At 38.7% G+C, this 21725-nt stretch overlaps 1 protein-coding gene across 2 annotated transcripts in view; it reads right to left on the minus strand.

Annotated features, from left to right (window-relative positions):
* Nucleotides 1-1085: 1085 nt before the first annotated feature.
* Nucleotides 1086-21725, minus strand: part of F12 (coagulation factor XII) — a 921608-nt gene continuing 900968 nt past the window's right edge. For both annotated transcript variants that reach the window (XM_044069447.1, XM_044069448.1), the window contains one exon: nt 1086-1448. In XM_044069447.1, coding sequence (XP_043925382.1) covers nt 1290-1448 — 159 coding nt within the window. In that variant the 3' untranslated portion in view covers nt 1086-1289. The remainder of the gene's footprint in view (nt 1449-21725) is intronic.

Here is a 21725-nt window from a genome sequence, read left to right on the forward strand (position 1 = left end):
TGTGTCATCATTGTTTAATATATTTTAATTTTAATTTCATCAAAGATAATTTTATTCCACCAGTAAATTCCACATATTGATATTATATGAGCTGTTCTGTTGTTGTTGCTGCTGTTCACTAACTCAGAATGATTTATGTTTAATTAATGGTTTCTTGGTAAATTATTCTCATTAAAACATTATAATAGAACTGTCTTGGCTTTTTTTCATCTGTTGTCTACACCAGGAATTATTTTCAGGACAAAATCATGCAAATGACTATGCAGTGCTTTATGCCATAACTTATGCCAATACAGGTTATTTCTAGTTTTTAAAAGTCTCTATTTCTTACTTGTTAGCTGTTGGTTCCATGGAGATGTATGCTTCATTTTCTCAGCATGTTGTGAAAATTGTTACAAAATGCCATTCTGAAGCAGAAATGTTGACATTTTAGCATTTCTTCTAAATGCCGTTTGTTGTCCACTATTTGGGAAGTACTGCTCTGCTCAGTTGCTGTGCTGAACTCTTTGAGCATGAGCAGAGCAAATCAAAACAGATTTTTCAAAATCTTGCTACACCTAATTAAGTGATGACTAATAAATATGCAAATCTTTGTAAAAGGCATTTCTGTCCAAGACGTGTTTATAAAATGAAATATAACAGGTTATAAAAAGTCAATTTAATTGCATATGTGTTGTGGTGCAAAACAGTAAAAATGGTATTCAAACTGTAATTTTACTAAGCAGATGAATTAAAAGCACAGCAATGTGCCAGCAAACTCTGAAAATAATGCAATACAGTTTGTCTGCTTGCGAATCCATTAAATCGAGTTGCCTAAATATGTTAAATGAATACAAATTTAGTATATGACGCAAATTAATGCATTATCTGTATCTTCTGTACACTGATGTTCACAGCCTTAAATCAGCATGAATGCATAACGATGTTTACCAAAACATTCATTTTAAGTTAATATGTCAGAGTGCCTTAAGTCCTGTTTAAGTCACTACCCACCTGCAAAATTACAGCTTCATGCTATCTGTAAAATTACAGCATCAAAGATGGTGAACTGTTATTTCATTTAAGAAAGGCACCAAGACGTGAAATCATTCAAAATAAAGATACAATTTTAATACATTGCACATTAGCAATAAATGATTTGGGACAGTGATAATGTTTTTAATGTGAAAAAAAGATAAACTGTACTTTTTAGCATCACTATCCAGAAGTTGCTCATTGTATATTAGTCTCATTACCCATGTCTGATACTTTGCAACAGGATTTTGTGGTATGGTACAAAATGTCATATTTTATAGTTTTAATTTTAATTTGATCCAGTCAATGTACTGAGATACTTTAGTATAAACTCCAGGCCTGTTGATATTGGCACAACCATCTCCCCAGCTCACGATTCCATAAAGATACATCCGGCCATTTACCTCACAGACCAGTGGCCCACCAGAATCACCCTATAAGCGAGAGAAAAGTTGAATCAGTTGGCTAAATGTGGTTCAAAGAGCTACCTGATCTTATAACACACACACACACACACACACACACACACACACACACACACACACACACACACACACACACACACACACACACACTGCACATCTATATGAGGATACAGTCTTGAAATGCTACATCATTTCTCACTTGAAGTGAATAATCACTTTACCAGCCTCCCTTCAGGAAATACCACTGAATATAACTCCCCCAACTATCACTAGGGAACAGGTCCTCAATGTTTTTTCTAAAGTCCAGACAGTATTCAAGGCTGCCTACTAAATAGCTTGAAACATGACCTATCATGTCCTCTAAAAATCACTATTTAACCATAGTCTCCAAACAGGCTTCATGCCTCATGAACAGAGAATGGCAACCATCATCCCCCTGTACAAATCAGGTGATATACAGACAATACAAACTTCAGACCCATAAGTCTCACTAGCCTCAAATACAAAGCCATGGAAAGAATTATCATGGAAATTATCAGTAGTGACACAGAAAACCTACAGACACTGGGCACAACCCAGTTTGGCTTTGCCAAGAGCAGTCATACCGTCTTAACCCGAGGGACTTGTTTGAAAAGGTCACCAAAGCAATGGATGAGGGCAAAACAGTTGATACTGCCTACCTTGACTTAGCCAAGGCATTTAACACAATAATCCACTCAGGTATTGTTGACAAACTCAAGATATTAGGTATAAACTCTTATATCACCCAGTGGATAGCCAGCTAGCTCACAGACAAGACCCAACAAATTAGAATTGTGGAGTCTGCCTCTACAAAGAGGCAAATTACTAGTGGAGTCACTAAAGAATCAGTCCTGGGATTACTCCTTTTTGAAATGTACTTCTCTGAGGTCAAAAAGAAACTATGAACTAAATTACATGAAGGTAATTAATATACTCTCTGTATATTGCCAACATCAAGGTCCTCTGGATGATCAAGTTTGCAGATGACTGCAAATTAGGATCACTCATAAATCTACCACTGATAGTAATGATCTCCAAGAAGGGCTGAGACAGACAAATACGTGGTGCCATGGAGTAAAACTAACTGCCAAGAAGTGCAGAATAATATATTTTGGAAAACTGGCTACCTCTGGTAACTATCATATTGACGACACACCTGTAAGAATTGACCCAGTAGTCAGAGCCTTGGAGATACACATAGACAGTAGTCTAGCCTTTGACCATTGTGTATCTACAGTAATGAGGACATTATTCTTTGTTGTGCAGCTTGTAAAAAAAGGTATGGCAACCATGTCTAAGGAGGTCATTGTTCTACTGCATACAGTACTTGTCACATCTATCATTGAGTACAATGCCTCCTTTTGTATGTACTTAACTAGGCACATCCCACAACACAGAGGTTCCTCAGTAAAAGAATACAGTGCACCTCCTTGGCCCTCTTCAAAAGGAACCTTGACAACTGGATGGGAGACAGGAAGTTTACCCCGGGGATCACGTCAGTCCCCCTGCTAGACAGGGGTCCAGGGAAGTAAATACTGTTGGAAGAAATAGACAGGGAATTGTTATGGCTAGGCTTGTATAGGCCCTAGGGCCGATTGCCTAGTACCAACCTATGAACCATAAAGAATAGGTCATATGCAGACCACCTCAAAGCCCTATTCCTGAATTCTGTCCCCTACAGGCTGTTGATGGGATATCTAAAGCTGGCATACAAGGCATCAGACAGCAATCTAATGGACCTCCTGCATATCTACAAAAGAGCACCAGAATGACCTGTTCTAAAGACTAAAACCTCACCGGTGATATAAATAGGACCTGCTGTAGAAACAGGTATGTATCCCAGAGACTATCCTTTCTCTGGAACTGGCTTCCCATCCATGCAAAATCAGAGTTCCTCTCTAACCCAATTCAAGAGTAACTTCAACAACGGGATGGGGAACACACATACTTTGGTACCTATGTCTATAATGGACACAGGTAGCCTGTAAACAGTTCATCTCCTTGGCCCCTGCTTTTAAATGTTTCGTCTACCAAGACCTTTCTTATACTACCACAAATATAAGAACTTTCCAGAGATTTGGGATGCATGGATAGGCTAAAAGAGGCCCCAGGCCTACTACACACATATGAACGAGTGAACACAAAATAAAGTACAAAAAAACAGTGCTAAAAAGAAATTTGAGAAACAAACATATTATTAACATGTTTAGCAGTAAGAAAATTCACTCACTCATTTAGAAGTGTAGCTGCTTTTTTTCTTTTTCAGTTCTCTCCTCCTGATTTCATTCTTCCCACTCACTGTCCTTATTTAAAACTGCTCTCCCTGCCCTGCATATATTTAATCAACTATATGACTTATATTCTTTACATCTTTTCAAGCTTGCTACCTCTGTCCTGGTCTATCAACTGTCTTTTTTTGACTTGCACTTTACCATTATCTGATTTCCTCCTTGGATCCACCATTTAGTCTTACAGCAACTTAAGGGAGATTCATCACATTCTTTTACATTTGTCCCTTTTTACTACATATTGCTGATTTGTGTCATGCTAGCAAAGAGAATCTACTTACCCAAACTAAGAATACACTTGCTTTGAGCTGACCAATGCTAATAAGATGTAATGCATGTTACTATCAGCCTTTAAGCATATGCAGAGGGGGTGAATCACTTTGTGAAGATCCCACACTACACAAAGTACGTATAAAATATTAATACTGCTATACTGCTCAAGTGAGAATATATGTTTTTCATACCACAGAAGGATTTCTGAAATAGCTACATATCTGCTAAGTTGTCATTTAGTACTTGTAAAAGTATCATTTGTAATACTTTTGTGCCATGTCTGAGCATCCACCTCCTGCATTTGTTTTGAAGTACAGATTACATTGCCTTTATAAATATTTGGCATCCGCATACTTGTTTAAAATAAATGTTTAGCATAAGTTTAACTCTGTTCATGTTTCTGCTGTTTTTTTTCAAACAGGTTTGAAACTAGCAGTCGTTTAAAGACCTAGTAGTATAATGGTTCTCAGCCTCATAATCCACATATTCTATATAAACTCAGTAGATTTGACATCTGCTTTAACATAGATATTTTGTATAGAGCTCATCTTAAAAAAAATGTCATTAGCATGTAACAGAAACGTGTATTGTCATAGCATTACATTTAAATGTCCACATTCAGAAAGGTTACTTTGAGGTATACTCCTGGTGTATGCCATGCAGTACCCATTTCCAATTCAGAGGCAGCCCTACAACAAAATTGATACATTTCTGTGGTGGGCTGCCTATGTAGCCTACTGCAAATGCTAATCAGACATTTCAGGGAAGTGGCCTATGCTAATTACCCATGTGGTCTCCCACCAGAAAATGACTGCAATAAGGCATTTATCCAGCCAAGTGATTCTCAGAATCACTTGGTTGACTAAGTTACATTTGCTGTGTGTGTGTGTGTGTGTGTGTGTGTGTGTGTGTGTGTGTGTGTGTGTGTGTGTGTGTGTGTGTGTGTGTGTGTATGTGTGTGTGAGTGTGTGTGTGTATGTGTCTTCCTGTGAGGTCATGGTCAGTGTGGAGACCATCACTTTTTAATCTGGTACAACATGAATATTCTCTTTATATCAATATCATACCTCTCAACTGTACAGATTTTCAGAGAATGTCCAGATTTTTGCCTCATATTTTTGTCATGTTCCTCATAAAGTTTGTTTTCTGGCAAATCACTGGGATTGAAATCATTAAATAATTACAGAAAATTTGTGTTTCAGACTTTATATCCTTCAGAAAAATGCATTCTAACACAAAACATATTCCAGCAACTGTCAACGAGCAATATTTAAAATCTGTCCCTATCTTTGGGCCTTTGTCCCCACGCCATCATTATTTTTACATTTGTCCAGACTTCTTGTGCTAAGAGGTCCTTACATTGTCTTGATTTATGGCCTTGCATTTTGTCTTACGTGCAAATAGGTGCACCCTGTTAGTCACTCCCACTGACAAATCTTAAACAAATAGGTTTCACAGGGTGAGCCTAAGAACTTATCATTATGTCTCTCTTCAGATCATCTTCCTTGCTTTTTACAATGACTCTCTACTTATTACATTTCTGTCACATTTGCTGCCCCTTCAGCTTTCCAGTGACTGTACAAAGTGACACAAACTAAATGTCTTATGAAATCTAGACAGACTTTATACAACAGCACTCATTCATCTAGTTTAGGTTCATAGGTTTGTAAGTACTTACTAGGCTACTGATGATCCATGAGGCTGAATTCTAACTATACATCCCTATGCCGTTTTGTCATGTAACTGCAGAAGGTTAGACTGACACCTATTCTAGGCAGCATAGCCTTGTTATTTTAAGTCTTAAAACGTATTGCCTTAAAAAAAAATCAAGTCTTTGTTTCAGGATTACCTTGGTAACTTTCTGCCCTACTCCCATCAGACTGCTCTTTGATTGTCAGGATGTCCCTAATACAGTGTTAAGCAGTGGATTAACCACAACTATTTTACCATCATTTGGTACCACTTTTCTGGTCAAAAATTAGTTAAAGGTCTATGTGCATGACTCTACTATGGAGCTTGATAAGATTTTCACTACTGTTACAGGTAATCCATTGGGCAATGTGCTCATTGTCATTCAGTCTACCCATTGTCTTTTAAACCATCTTGATCATCAGCCTGTCTGTCCATCTCTCTCTCTCTCTTTCTCTCTCCAGTCTTCTATTTGCCACTCACATGACAGTGTAATTCTTTGTTTCAAAATATTGAAGCAAATAACCCCTTCAACTCTTCTGGATTGTCCATGCTATCTCTGACTTCTCTTTCCTTCTCAATCAGCCTGTTTATATCAGTGCTGCTCTCCTTCTTGAAATGGACCTGAATAATTCTTTATTCCTTATTTTAGCCACTTTTCTTATCTTCTCTCTACCTAACTTTGTGCCCTTTCTTACTGAACTAATTATTTCTTTCCTCACCTCAACATAGTCTTTTTTTCTCTTCTTATGTACCTATTTCCTTCCATATGTTATTTTTTTACTTGTTCCTGAGGATACATTTGACCTCCTTAAGATGCTTGTCTGGTACTAATCATTCCTTTCCTTCTTGTAGTCTGAATTGAGTGTATTTCTGACAATATACATTAATTACATTTTATTCCTGCAGCACAGTGGCACAGGAGATTCTGTTGTCACCTCACAGCAAGTGGTTCCCTGGTTTGATTCTTAGCTGGGGCATCCTCTTTGAACAGTCTGCATGTGCTCCCTGTGTTTGTGTGGGTTTCCTCCCACATTCCAATAACATGCAGTAGGTGGATTGGACACTCTATGTTGGCCATAAGTCTCTGGTGTGGAAGAACTACTTTGACAGGGCTAACCACCTGGCAGTGTAAACTTTGGATCTAGAAGATTTGCACTGTTGAAGTGATATCCTGACCCCATGTGAAAAAGGAGTAATTGACTGAATGATCAATTCTAACACTCTTCATGTTTTTCCAATATCTTGACTTTGAAAGCTTGCTGTTTATTGTTCAACAATCTCATATTAATTCCTTTGCTCGTTGTGTGTCTCATGCTCAGCCTAAATGGAAACATACTGTGTCAAGGACACTACTGGTAAATGAACATCATATATCCAGGGAGTTATACAGCCGCACTGACAGTGGAACCTGACCAAGCATGGATAAAGACTACAATAACGATACATCAGATACTGCTTTGTACCAAATGTACAACACTGTCCTGATCTGATATTTATTTTCAGATCTTTTCCTTATCTTTTATGATGTTAGCACCAACTGACCTTTGACAGGAGACTGAAATTCCCATCAGCACTTTCTGCCTCACTTTCTTAACCTCCCAGATGACCTTCCTATTTCATCCATGTGGTGGTAGATGATGCCCAAGAAATAGTGACTGTCACCCTCTGCCTGTCATTTCATTGTCTTTTTGCCAGCTCATTTATAACTGGTTTGTGTACATCTTACATTTTTGCTTTCTTCCTCATCTATGACTTTGCACAGTATCCCACTCCTTATCTAAACTGCTGCTTCCCTTCTATTCCTATCATTCCTGAATAAATAGGATCTGGTGGTTGAAGCACAAACACTGCATCCATCCTAGGACATGACTGCCATATTAGGGGCATGCTTCCATCTTAGAACGTTTTTTTCCAAGACCTGGGAATAGACTAGATTAAGATTAATGGTAGTAGCTAATCCTGCTTTGCCAGGAGCTGAACCAACTGCTTCCTTGTAAAAATCTGAGATTAGACCACCCTTCAGAGAAGAAGAATAAAAAAATGTTTAAAGAGTGTAAACACAAGCTTGATGGCATGTTATTACAGCTGATATGCAGGTGTTTTACCATCTCATTGTAGAATTAGACAGTACTGCTCTGCTCCCCTTACCAGTATCACTTCTATAGGTCAGATGTCTGACAGAAAACTGTATGCCTGTTGTCCTCAATAAGAAGCAAATATCCATTCAAATGGTTTGTTGGTGTCATTTGTATTAGTTCAGGTCTGAATCATACTCTAGCACTGCCTACTCTCATCATGAAACAGTACCGTATTTCTTTGTAAATAAGACCTAACCAGAGAATAAGGCTAGCATGGTTTTCCAGACTGGTCATGATATAAGCCCTACTCCAAAAATAAGTCCCAGTTAAGAACATCAACAACACATGATGGACATGTTGAATTATAAAATAATATTATTGACACCCGTTGACTGAGGTTATCATACTCTGCTCACCATTTTTGGACCATTCGGACACCCAACTTCTTCCATTTGCAGAAAGTCGTAAGATTCTTTCCATGGGAGTCCTCCACAATTCTTACTGTAACCCTAATCATCACTCACACTTGACGGTTGAGATCCTTGGTCCATAAACACTGGCAGGTGTACTTTGATTGGTCAATGTACAGACAACGTGTGTAAAGAGTGCACACTTGATAACGAATGGCTGTGGTTGTGTCTTCTCTTGTTAACCGGTGCCATTTTGTGCTGCTATTCCGGTCTCATAAGCCTTCAATTAACCCCCCCCCCCAGACAAGATGAGTGCAAAAAGAAGAGCTATTCTGTTGAGTACAAAAAAAGGAATCGTGGAGGACTCCTGGAGAAAGACTCTGATGGCTTTCTGCAAGGAGAAGAAGTTCATAGGTTCATAGGTTGGTACTAAGCTATCAACCCTAGGGCCTATACAAGCCTAGCCATAACAATTCCCTGGCTATTTCTTCCCACATTATTTACTTCCCTGGACTTCTGTCTAGCAGGGCAACTGACGTGATCCCTGGGGTGAATTTCCTTTCTCCCATCCAATCGTCAAGGTTTTTTTTGAAGAGGGCCAAAGAGGCACTCTGCTTGACATGTATGGGCAATCTATTCCAGAGTCTGGGGAGTTTCTGGGTCAGGAAAATATCCCTCCAGCATGTTTTCTTTATTGTGATGACAAGGTTTTTCTCCCTGGAGCATGTGGCTCTGAGGGATTGGGATTTCTTTAAGTGAAGCATGTCCAACAGCTCTGGGTTTGACATTGCCTTGTATGTTAAGCAGAGATCACCTCTGAGTAGACGATATGCGACAGAGTATAGCTGGAGTTTTTTAAGGTGGTCAGCATAGGGCATCTGCTTTAGGCCTGTGATTCTTTAAGTGAGGTATTTCTGTGGCCTTTCCAGTTGTTGCAGATGTCTTGAGAGGTACATACCAAACGGGGCATTGTATTCTATAATGGGTCTGATGAGGAATGAGTACAGTGGGACAACGACCTCCTTTTTTATGGATGAAAAGCCCTTAGCGATGAGTTGTGCCACATAGAAGGATTTCCTGACTGTTGAGGTGATGTGGTTATCGAAGGTGAGACCACTGTCCACCTGTGTCCCTAAGTCTCTTATCAAACTTTCAGTGTTTAGTGTACTGCCACCTATATGGTAATTCATGGATACATGTTTTTTTCCCAAAGGGGATAACTATACATTTCTTGGCATTGAGCTTGAGCCCATGGCTCTGGCACCAAGCATCTGTTTCTGTAAGGCCCTTTTGTAGAGTATCCACATCATTTGGGGATTCAATAATGGCTCCCAGTTTGCAGTCATCTGTGAGCTTTGTTAGCCAGAGTGCCTTAGTGTTGGCCTGTTAGTGTTGGCCTGTACTTCAGAAAAGTAGATGCCAAACAAGAGTGGTCCCAGGACTGAACCCTGAGGTACTCCTCTTATCACTTGTCTGGAGGTGGATTTGGAGTTGGCTACTTTTACAGCGTGGGTTCTATCAGTAAGCCAGTTAGCAACCCATTGGGTGACATAGGGATTAATGCCCAGCTTAGTAATTTATCTATTATTCCAGAGTGGGAGATGGTGTCAAAGGCCTTGGCAAGATTTAGATAGTCTGTGTGGACCACCTTACCCTTGTCCATGGCTCTGGGGACTGATTTGAAGAAGTCAATCAGGTTCAGGAGACAAGAGTGACCCTTCACGAACCCAAACAAGGTGGGGTCCAGTGTTTGAAGGTTGCCAATGTCTTTGTTTATAAGTTCCATGATAATATGCTCCATGGCCTTGCAGATAAGGCTCGTCAGACTAATGGGATGGTAGTTTCCGGGATCCAAGGTGGATCCCCCCTTGTGGAGTGGGATAACTGTAGCTTTGTGCCACTCAGTGGGCATGAAACCTGAGGTGAGGCTAAGATTAAACATGAGACTTAGGTGAGGTGCCAGTTCATATTGTAGTTCATGTAGTACACAGCCCGGGATGTCATCTGGTCCCATGGATGCTGTATTCTTAGCTTTGGAGAGTGCATTTTTTACCTGTGTGGCCATTATTACTGGAATTTGGCAATCATCCGGTATTGAGATGGGCCATTTAGGGGGTGAGAGGGGGGTGAAGTTGGCACTGAATCGATCTGCCAGGATATTGGCAATATCCTTGGGATCAGTATATTTAATGCCATTCTGTTTTAGCTCAGAGCAGATCTGAGCATTGCCATTTAGATTCTTGACATAGTTATAGAATGCCTTGTGGTTATCATTGGAATCTTTGGCAATTTTATTTGGTAACTAGCTTTGGAGGATTTTATGAGGGATCTCAGTTTCTTACTGAGGCTGGTAAGGGAGTTTTTTGCATCCTGGGATTTTCCTCTTTTCTGCAACAGTTTCTTCCTTTTGTTGTAAAGTTAGTTTATGGCAGGGGACCACCAGATTGGCTTCCTTTTTTGGATGAGAGCATCTTGGTTCGATTTTGGAGGCATGATTCATGCATGAGTGGATGTGCTCGTACAGTGCCTTAGTGTAGGATTCAGCAGTTGAACTTTCGGTTCCCTTCTGCATGGGTGTCATGAAGTTTGTAACTTCTGACTTGAGTAGCATGAAGTTGGCTTTAGAGAAGTTTTTTATGGAGGTTTCCTTACTGGGGGGTGGGGTTGGGATGTGGATGTTAAGGGTGATTAGCTTATGGTCAGACCTGACTAATGAGGGGTGACCATAGGTGTGGAGCATCGATTTCCCATGTTGGTAATGACCAGGTCTAGGATATTGGAGCCCTTGGTGGGACTATGGATTAGTTGATCTAGGGCATTAGAATTTATGAATTCCAAGAACCGTTGGGCAAAGGTGTTGGTACATGAGTAGTTTTCCCAGTTAATAGCAGGGTAGTTAAAATCACCCAGTATTAGGGTGTTTGGTTCTATCTTAATATTTTCCAGTATGTTTAGAAAGGTGTAGTGAGAATCTTGGGGTATGGTGGGGGATCTGTAGCAAGCTACAATTTGGATTGCTGTCTTACCTAGTGTTAGTTGCACCTGGAGAATTTCAGATGCATTGTGTTGGGCAACTAGCCTGGTGGTGTGAATATCCTTGGTGAATATTGACACTCCTCTACCTTTAGTGTTTCAGTCCTGGTTTGGTGGCCAAAAAGCGTGGTAAGAGTTGTAGCCTGGTATTGCAGGGGGTGATCTCTGGAGCCTTGAACCAGGTCTCAGTTACTGCACAGATATCAATGTTTTCCATTTTTAGGAGTGCCTCGAGAGAGTGACTTTTGAGGTTTAGACTTCTAGCATTGAGTAGCATTACCTTCAGATTTTGCATGCTTGTACCTGTTACGGTGGTGGTTTTGTCCTTTGAACTTTGCCTAAAAAAGGCACTATAGGGGTGGCAAGAGCCTTAGCCAGTAACCTGAATCCCAGGGGAGACAGGTGCAGACCATCTCTGGCAAAGCATTGTGGTCTGTTGATCACGTCGTTCCAGGCAGACAGATACTGGATCCCCTTTGAATGACACCAGAAGCTTAGCCAGTTGTTGAAGTCAATCATTTTGTCCTTATATTGTGATATCATTCTGGGTGAAGGCAGGATGCTACTCAGGGCTAGGGTCATACCTGCCTGGGCCACATGATCTGAGAGCTCTTCCATGTCTCTTTTCATGTAGTCCAGGGAGGTACATCTCAAGTCATTCACTCCAACATGGACAATGACAGAGTCATATTTGTACTTGTTGTGGAGTGACTTGAGTGCATGCATTATGATGTGGTTCCTGGCACCTGACAGGCAGCTGACTGTAATTTTCTCCTTGTTCAACCTGGTGAGTGGGACATCAGTGTGCAGGACTATAGAGTCACCTATGACTAAAGTGTTAGGTACATTGTCTTGCCTTAGGGGCTGTTGCTGGTTGGCACACTGGTGTTGTGAACTATGTGACACTTTGGTTGTGACTGGTGCTTATTTGTGTTTCAGCTTCAGAGGCCCTTGTTGCTTGGGCAGGTTACCATTCGGAGTTAGATCTCTGAATGGTCCAAAAATGGCATGCAGCATACAATAACCTCAGTCAACAGGCTGACAAGGGAAATGCTAAGAAGTGCATGTATGGATCAGGTTGGCAACCATTATTTCCTGAGCTGGAAGACATCATCTGTGAATGGATTGCTAACAGGAGAGCAATGGCTTTGGTTGTGCGCACGGCTGATATTCAAGCATTTGCCCTTGCAATGGCACCACAGTTAGAAATATCCCCAGAAGAATTCAAAGCATCACAACATTGGCTGGATGGCTTTCTTCAGTGATATGAACTGTCTCTAAGAAGATCAGTAACACTGCTCAAGCTGGAAGATACTGAAGTTATTAAACGTGCACTTGCATTCAAGTCATTTGTTGATGGCATTGATTTTTCTAAATACCAACTCTCTAACATGAGTGCTGTGGATGAAACTGCAGTGTTTATGGGCCAAGGATCTCAAACAACAATTGATCAGAGGGGTGCCTCGTCAATCTACATTCCCTCCACTGGTTACGAGAGTAGAGGTGTTATCTGTATTTTGGCAGTTCATCTAGATGGAAAGAAAACCCCACCTCTAATCATTAGTAAGGGCAAGAAAGATAAGATTGAATGTGTTTCAGGCATTTACATTCTTGAAACTGAAAAAGTCTGGTTCACACAAGCAGTTATAAGGAAGTGGGTCAATGTAATACTACCACTTATTTTGTGAGGTGGCAAAAGAGGTCTACTAGTCTGGGATTCAGCCAGCACTCACCGCACTAATGAAATGAAGAAATTCCTTGCACAGAGAAGAATAGATCAAATAATGATTCCTGCAGGAATGACTGCCTATCTCCACACTCTTGATATTGCAATAAACTAAGTCATTCACGGACCATGTGTGCATGGAACTCAATGACTACAATGAAAATAGAATGGAGAGAAATCAGCATGGAAACTTTGTGAAACCTAGCCTGCAAGAGGTCGTGACTTGGGTGAAAAATTTATTGGATAAAATCACTGACAGCTGTGTTGCCAATGCACTATGAGCAGTCTACTTGGACAAGCAGTGCTCATTTAAGGAGAGCTCTATTGCTAGGCATGACAGATTGGGGTCAATGATTCTACAGGAAATGAAGTCGCAAGAAATTCAGGCCGAAATTTGGGGGTTGGTGACTTATGACAATGTTCCAGAAGAAGATGACATGACTGTATTTAAATAACTGAAAGCCAAGGTGTAGATATTCTGAAGTTGAAATGTCTGTTGCACTGTTTATGTAGAATTCTCACAATACTGTTAATGCATTACTTAGAACTGTTGTCCAATAACAGAGAAGTACCAAATAAATGTCAACTTGTGTACATGAATAAATGTCGATTTTTGTACATGAATAAATGTTGATTTGTGTTCATGAATAAATGTTGATTTTTGTACATGAATAAGTGAATAAATGTAGATTGTTGTATGGTGGGGGTAAATAAGGCATCCCCTGAAAATAAGCCCTAATGCGTATTTCTTCAGGGGAAAGAGTATAAGACCCGGTCTTATTTTCGGGGAAATATAGCATAGTTATCAGACAAAGCTCTTTTCCATATATGTAGTATTTCAGTTTGCAAATAATGTCTAATATATAAAGTGTTATATGCTAATGTCATTTAGAGTAGAACAATTAGCTAACTACTCCAGTCTCATCATTATATATTCTTCAGTCATGGTTAAAAAGGGTAAATAGCTCAGTCCACTTACACAGTGAACAAATAGTAAATAAATAGTTGATGTGTTTTATCAGACTGATACAAAAACAGTACATATTACCATTAGTAAGTGGAACAGATATATTCCTGCTCACTAATTTGTGACATCACAGAATGTTAAAACATATATTTAAAAAAAAAGATTTTTTAAATAAAGAATGCTTTTTATTCATTCGCTATAAAAATAAAAAAATAAAAAAAAAGTAAAAGAAACACAGACAACCTGATTTCAGAAAAACATTTGAGGTTGGTTTTGCTAATTCATTAATGAGGTACCAGAAGTAGCAGGAATCAACAAAACCAACCTCAAATAGTTCTCTGAAATCAGGTTGTCTGTGTTTCTTTTCAAAGTTTTCAGTCTTCTTCCTTATTTTTTTACTTTTTAGAGTGACTTAATAAAAAGCATTCTTTATTAAAAAAAATATTTTTTACTTATATTTTACTTGAAAACTAAAAAAAGTAGAAAGTCAGCAATGCAGCATGCAGGAAAGTCAGCAATGCAACATGCAATGGAAACCAATCAATATGCATAGACAGTATTTCAGCACCCTGGACAGCTCAATGCATCGTGGAGAATGACAGAATGACAGAGAGAGTCACAAAGCCATGAAAAATTACAAGAATATGCCTTTTTCAAATGGTCTGTCAGCTCTATTCTTAAAATGGAATAGTTTGTTTCCTGATATTCTATGTTCACTAGTAGATGTTTCTAGCAGTGGCAAATTATAAAAGGGGAGAAATGGGCAGTCACCCAGGGCCCACAGTTTCAGGGGGGATGTCCTGATCCCCCACAAAACATCATATTAATATGACCACCTCTTGTTTTCTATTACAAGAAGATGATAATGAATGACAGCATTTCATCTACTGGAATGGAAGTTGCAGTATGTGAAGGAAAGGGCTTTGATAACCATGTGGTAAGTCTTCTGAGTTTGGACAGATGAAATTTACCTGCTTGGACTTTTCACTTGAAGCATTAGAACAGAATAAATGTTAGAGCTGTGTGTGTGTGTGTGTGTGTGTGTGTGTGTGTGTGTGTGTGTGTGTGTGTGTGTGTGTGTGTGTGTGTGTGTGTGTGTGTGTGTGTGTGTGCTTGTCTGTAAAATGTCCCATGTGTCAAGGGCACCTTCTGGTTAAAAGACTTGCTCAGACTAAAACCTTGCACCTTAGCTAGAGGAATTAGACATATTAATCATCCTCACCAACTACCAGACCTCCCCCCCTTAGGATAACAGTCAGTCAATGTCAGTCATTAGAGTTTCAGAGCTTTTGTGGTCCACAAAATATGTGCTGATGCAAAAATATGTTCTGTAAAGTTTTTAAGTGATTTAGAGCAGTCTGCTCTTATCTGTTTCCAGTTTTGGAGAACATTTCTGATTGTGCCTCATATGAATGCATTGTTCTTGAGAAAGTCACTTAACTAGACAGTGCTCTGGGGCAACTGGAAATTTATGCTTGGCTTCTTGACAGTCTCCTGTAATGAAAGCCTGGTGTAGACCCAAGAACCAGAGTAGTTATTGTGTAAAGGAAGGAAATTATTTCTAGTAAATAGGAGCATCATTATATGAATGATGTTCTTTGGATGTGATCCTTGATTTCCTTGTTCTTTTGAATGTTGACAGTGTGTTTATTATTCATCTGCAAATAAACTAGACAGTATGAAGTCTGTAAGTCTAATATTTTAACCAATAATGCATTTTTAATTTAGCTTATTTTTTGAAGGCACACATTTGTGAAATGTATTGTGCATGAGTTACAACATTTTGTCAAGCACTTACTGTTGATGAGTAAGGCTACAGGCTGTTAGTGAGCTGCTTCCTGTACTACAGACTTTGACTGCCTCAGCCTTCTTGTGTCTTCCATGTGCCTCTGACTAAGTTATTTCAAAAGACAGTGCTCCTGGGCTGCTCCTGAAAAGTGACACATGTATCCAGAGGGTTGTCCCAGGCTGTTAGCAAATGTGTTACATGTTTTTCTTTGAGTTTCTGCCCCCTTAACATAGCCACCAATTAATACTTCACTATATGCTATTTGAGTATGAATCCCCAAACTTCTCTTATAGTTTAATGCGTAGCAGGATACATTTTCAATGAATGTGAATGTCCAGTGAAGATAGGTTAACGATTTCTCATGCTAATTCTGTTTTCAGTGTGAGATTGTTTTATTTTGATTGAAAAATGGTTATCTGTTTTCCTGCTGTTAAATCTGAAATAAAAGTTTTAAATGAAATACAAATCTTTGTGATAATTGTAAAAGTAAAGAAGAAAGCAGTTATGTACATCAGCAGGTTTGAATAGTCTTTATGATAACTGTGGATAGATGGCCAAGTAATGGGATATTGCTATTGCTGGCAGGACCCTGATTAATTTCCCTGCAGAGAGCCTTGTTAGTCCATGATCTGGGTCTGTTTACTCTGAAAGTGTATGTTGGCATAATACAGCATCATTAGCCATTCAAGTAGGCCAGATGTAAAATGAGTGATGCCAGAGGAATTTGTTATTCTTGATGACAGAGAAAATATGGGGAGGTCAAAATAAGATGTAGGTGTGCTGTAAGCAACTAAACCCCACTCTCCTCAAAAAGCAATATTTTGCATGTAGTAATACTTCTGATTTTTGCACAACTAGAGGGTTGTTAAACAGTAGCTGCTTTAGCTTTTATATTGAATTTGTTTTCACTAAAGAATAAATGAAATCATTAATAACCCTGGATTGTTTAGTATGGTCTACAACATGTTAGATTTTAGTAATATATTTTTGTAATACCTTCTAAAAGCCTTCAGCAATTAAAAAGGGGATGACAGTTATCAGTTCATATAGTCTGCATTATTTGAAGTGATGATCAAAACCAGCTGATTTTCAGCATCCATTATGTAGTCATTGTTGCAGATTGCTATGATACAGTCTTCTCTACAAGATCAGATTGCAAAGGATTGCTGCATTTAGTTCAGAAGTGTTATTCTGGCAGTTAATGAACAGGGCTAAAACTATTACTCATTAATGATCTGCTTCATGTGACAAAAGTGCAGGGTTTGAATCTTTCTGCCTTCACTTACCTAATGTGTGACATTTAACAAGCCACTTAACCAGACAGTGCTTTAAAGCAATTGGTAATTTGGGCTATGTGTCACAACTGTCTCCTGGACTGCATGCCTTCTAACTATGAACCTGTTATTGTTATTTGCCAGCCATTCCCATAGCTGACCTTTTACAGGAAATGTTATGGCAATATCCTCAACACAACACTTTTTAAATACAACATAGGCAATTTATTCTTTAAGGGCAGCAGGCACTGCATTTGTAGACAAATCAATAAAATGCAAAGTTCTTTGCCAACAATCTCTGCATTAGTAATTACTCTTTTAAATTTGGTATTATTCAGATGCCCTTTACTTCTGCAGAGATTGAGCATATTGACTTAACATATGCTGTCAGCTGGTTAATATTATGGTCTGGTATTTGAAGTGAGCTACACATGGCTGTGTCTTATGGTATGATGTTAGTGATCTTTAAACAACTTCATGTAGTTCATCCCACACTAACAGTAAAGTATATGCAGTTTATTTCCTCATAACAATAAAGTAGATATACAGTCAACAAAGTGACTATAACTGGTGATAGGCTAGGGGGCCATGGCATTTGTGCATGAAAGTACCGTCTGATGTTATCATCTCATTATTTTTAAACAGTCTTTAATTTGGCTTTGCAGGACTAGTGTGCATTTATGTAAAGCAAACTAGAATACTTTACTGCAGCTATTTTTATCACAATCAGACATGTGATGTGTGCAAAGTTGATAAATTGTCCATAAATGTTGAGAACATAGATTGGTAGCTTATAATGACAGCAGTCTGAATGTCATTTTATGATTGAAATGTTCTGGCATAGGTACTTTTGTCATTAGTTCATACATTTTGTTTCACTGTTTACTGGAAACATGTACAAAATTAAAAAAATAATAAAATAAAAATAGTTTGAGTTGTGAAAGAACTTTGTTGATGGTATTGTTAGTATGTAGTATAGGTGAGAAAAGTTAACTGTAAGATGGTTAGAAATGCCATAGCAGAGTTTTAGTTTTGCTGTTACACTGAAAACCATAAGCTGGTCATGCTCTTTGCAAGAAAGGGTAAGGTCAAATCATACCCCCAAATATTTGAATTTTGGATCTTTTTTGACTGGATTGCAAATCAAAGCACTTGGGATAATTGCATTTTTTTCTTTTTTTAAGTAGTATGTAAAGAGTTGTATTAGTGTTCTTTGTGGGCATATTAGAAATGACAATGTTCTAGAGCAGACTGAAATCATCATGTAGCTGTTTTATCTTCCCTTTACTGTACTGGATAGCTTCAAAATAAGAATTTATGAGCATATAATGTGACAGTAGGGGACTAGAGAAGTTATTAATAAAGAGGCACAACAGAACAGGAGCAAGTACTGATCACCGAGGAACATATTCTGTAATGGTTCTTAAATTGGAAAAGAGATCACTACATAGAACTTGAAATATTATATTGTGTTAGCAGTTTTCTATCCATTTGAAGTCATTGTCACTAAAGATGAACACATGATGTTTATGGATGAGAAGTCAATAACTAATGCAATCAAATATCATTTTACTGTCTATGAAAAAACAAGTTGTAAGGATTCCCTTTACAGTGTTTATATAAACTGTATCCACTATGATATAGCTTGCAGTTACAGTATTGTGGCCCTCTATTAAACCATGAGGAGAACCTAGTAACAGTCTACATTTATTAATATGATGACTATTGTAAGGAATGAACTATTCTTCAAACAGTTTTGCGATAAGGCAAAGGATTGCAATTAGCTTAACACCTGTTGGACAGGTATGAGTCAAGATTTTGAGTAAATCTAAAATTGTGCTGTGCTTGAGCTGGTGGGCTATACATTCCCTAGACAAAGATAAATTAAATGCGTGTTGAACTGAATTTGAAATCATACAGGTGGCCACACAAAAAAGGAAGGGTTAGACTGAATGTTCTGTTGTGCCTCTTTATTAATGGCTTCTCTAGACTGTGTCTTAGAATATTTTCATAGGAGGCTTTTCTAAATGAACTTGGCTGTGATTTTACTAAACTTGAGTGTGACATGGTGATCTACAGCAAAGAATTGTGAATCATGGGCATGTGGAATAGTTGCAATATTATTAATTACAAAGGGGGTTTCCAGTAGTGATGGGCATGAAAATTTGTTATATTCATTACAGTCTATATTCTTATTTAGAGAGGATGATTATACATTTTCAGAAAAGTTTAGATTGTGGGCAAACATTGATTATGTTTATGTGATTAGACTTTGCTTTATTTTTAAATGGCTGGATTTGCAGACAGAAAGGAAGTTGCTGTGGTCCGACATACTCCCTGCTGTTTTCTTGGTATGCCCGGGTATACTTTAGTTTCATTGCTTTGAATATTTGCTTATTAATCCAGAGACAATTTTTAACTCTTATTGATTTACCTGCAGTAGGAAAATATTAATAGGATTAATTGCAGTAAAGAAAAGATCCAAGCCTGTGTACGGTCATCTTGTAAGTAGAGCAGAGACTAACTGACATTATGAAAATGAGCAAGCAGGTAGATGTTAGGTGATCTTTTAGTAGATTCTTAAACTTGGTGGTGCTGGAGGTGGATCTAATATTGATGGGTACAGAGTTCCAGATTTTGGTGATACTGTTTGAGTACAGCTACTCACCAACATTATTGTTACTTTTAATGATGTTTACTAGACACTAGAGTGCAGGGTCCGGTTATTGGAATAGTGAGTCAGTAGGTCTTTGAGAGCAGGTATTTTTTTCAGGTTGGTTGATTATTTGGTGGGCCACAGAGAGCTAGTTAAAAATTAGTAAGTTGGGAAATTCTAGACATGAGAGTTCTTTGAGAGCATGACAGTGATGGGATCTATAGCTGGCATCTGTAGTGAACTTTGCTATTTTATTATAGCAGCTATCTAGCTTGTTGATTTAAGTTTTCTTGAGGTTAGTAAGTATTAGACATGCATATTGGAGTGTGGAGAGAAAGTGGGTTCTGGCAACGGAGATTTTGGATTTGTCTGTGAGGAAAAGTTTGTTCCTGTACAGATGAGGGTGGCATGCATTTTCTTCACTATGTGTACCACACTCAATTAATTGGAGTGCATTTAATTGATGTGTGCATATCATTGCTATGCAAGTGAACAGCAATGGATAGCTGTGTGCTATTCACTTATTCAGCAAAAGTGTTTTGAAGAAATCTGAAGTCAGAATGGTAAGGGGTTTAATCATTTTCTCTCCAGTTGTACAAGCACTCAGTGTATTTAAAGATGACCTTATTTTATCTGGCTTGTTAGAAAAAATATTCAGTGTATATCTCCAAGGGATATTGGTAAATAAGAAGGTCTAAAAGAATACTGGTACTTGCATTGTTATTTGGCTTAGCTGTAGCATTTACATGTTGTGTAAGAATTTTTATGGAGACAAATCTTACCAGCTGTGAATTATAGCTACCAAGAACATTTTTGTTGATGTTTTCTATAATGAGTAGGCTGCCATTAGAATTTGCATCAGTACTTTCCTAGCCATTCTGTGGCATACAGGGATGCAGCCTGATTGCATTACAGATGACCTACGTTTGAATAGTGGTTTGGACCTCTGGGAACTGGGAAGGAAGGATGCACATCAGCAACTGCTGCCACATAACTGATCCTAGGGGCTGAGAATCAGCACTGGCTCACCACATGGGTTACAGCAAGCAGAAGCATTAAGTGTCATCCTAATGGAGTTCGAGACCATGGAGCCAGTGTTGTCATGTGTAAGGCACACAGAGAGCTGCATGAAATTCAATGTGTCAAGGTATGCTTCCCCTGAGATGGTGACTGTAGCAGTGCCTGTAAGAGTTGCTGCAGAGTAAGGTGGGGCTCTGCCACAGGAGAGGCCAGGCAGCACCTTAGCATGAGCAGAAGTCGGCCCACTCCCTACCAATCTTGCTCTCAGCATAAGCTGATAAGCTCATCAGGTATTTACAGGCAGATCAAATGGGCCATAAGGCTCCGATTTGCCCAGGAAGCTACATCTCTCATGACCACAAAACTTACAGACCAATGGGGTGCAGGTAGAAGAACCATTGCTTTGTCTTGCAAGGATGCAAAAAAAAAAAGCTGCATTAATAATTTCCTGTACATTATTATTGAAGACCTTAATTGTAGCTGGTAGTGGTATGCAGATGAGGGAGGCATGCAATTTCTTTACTGACATGTACTAACAACTCAATTAATTGGAGTGCATTTAATTATTGTGTGCATGTCATTGCTGTGCAAGTGAACAGCAATGGATCCACTTATCCAGCAAATGTATGGTTCTTACAGTGTTTAGAAGAAATCAGAAGACAGAATGGTAAGAGGTTTGATAATTTTCTCTCCAGGTGTGCAAGCGCTCAGTTAGTGTATTTAAAGATGTGGGTGTGCAAAAATCACTGTAGTATTTGCCAAGTCAATGACTTCAGTGGTATGGGACAGTGTCAGTGTTTGTGTGGTAGAACATTTCAAATCTTGATGTATTGCACATTGATGGATTCATAGAGATACTGTAAATGAATACAGTAATCACTTTGTGCGATTCCCTGCTAAATGTTCACAAGTATCTGGTCAGGGCTGTGGCCTTCTTTAAGTTTTTATATTATCAATTAAACAGATATATAAAAGGTTGTTTTTAATGAATAAGAACACCCCACCATTACCGCCATGACCAGCACTAATTTTATCTCCTGACAAGTTGTTCCAAAGTAA

The sequence above is a fragment of the Protopterus annectens genome, chromosome 4.part0 (assembly GCF_019279795.1).
Source record: "Protopterus annectens isolate FY-2018-M chromosome 4.part0, PAN1.0, whole genome shotgun sequence".
In the NCBI taxonomy this organism is placed as follows: Eukaryota; Metazoa; Chordata; order Ceratodontiformes; family Protopteridae; genus Protopterus; species Protopterus annectens.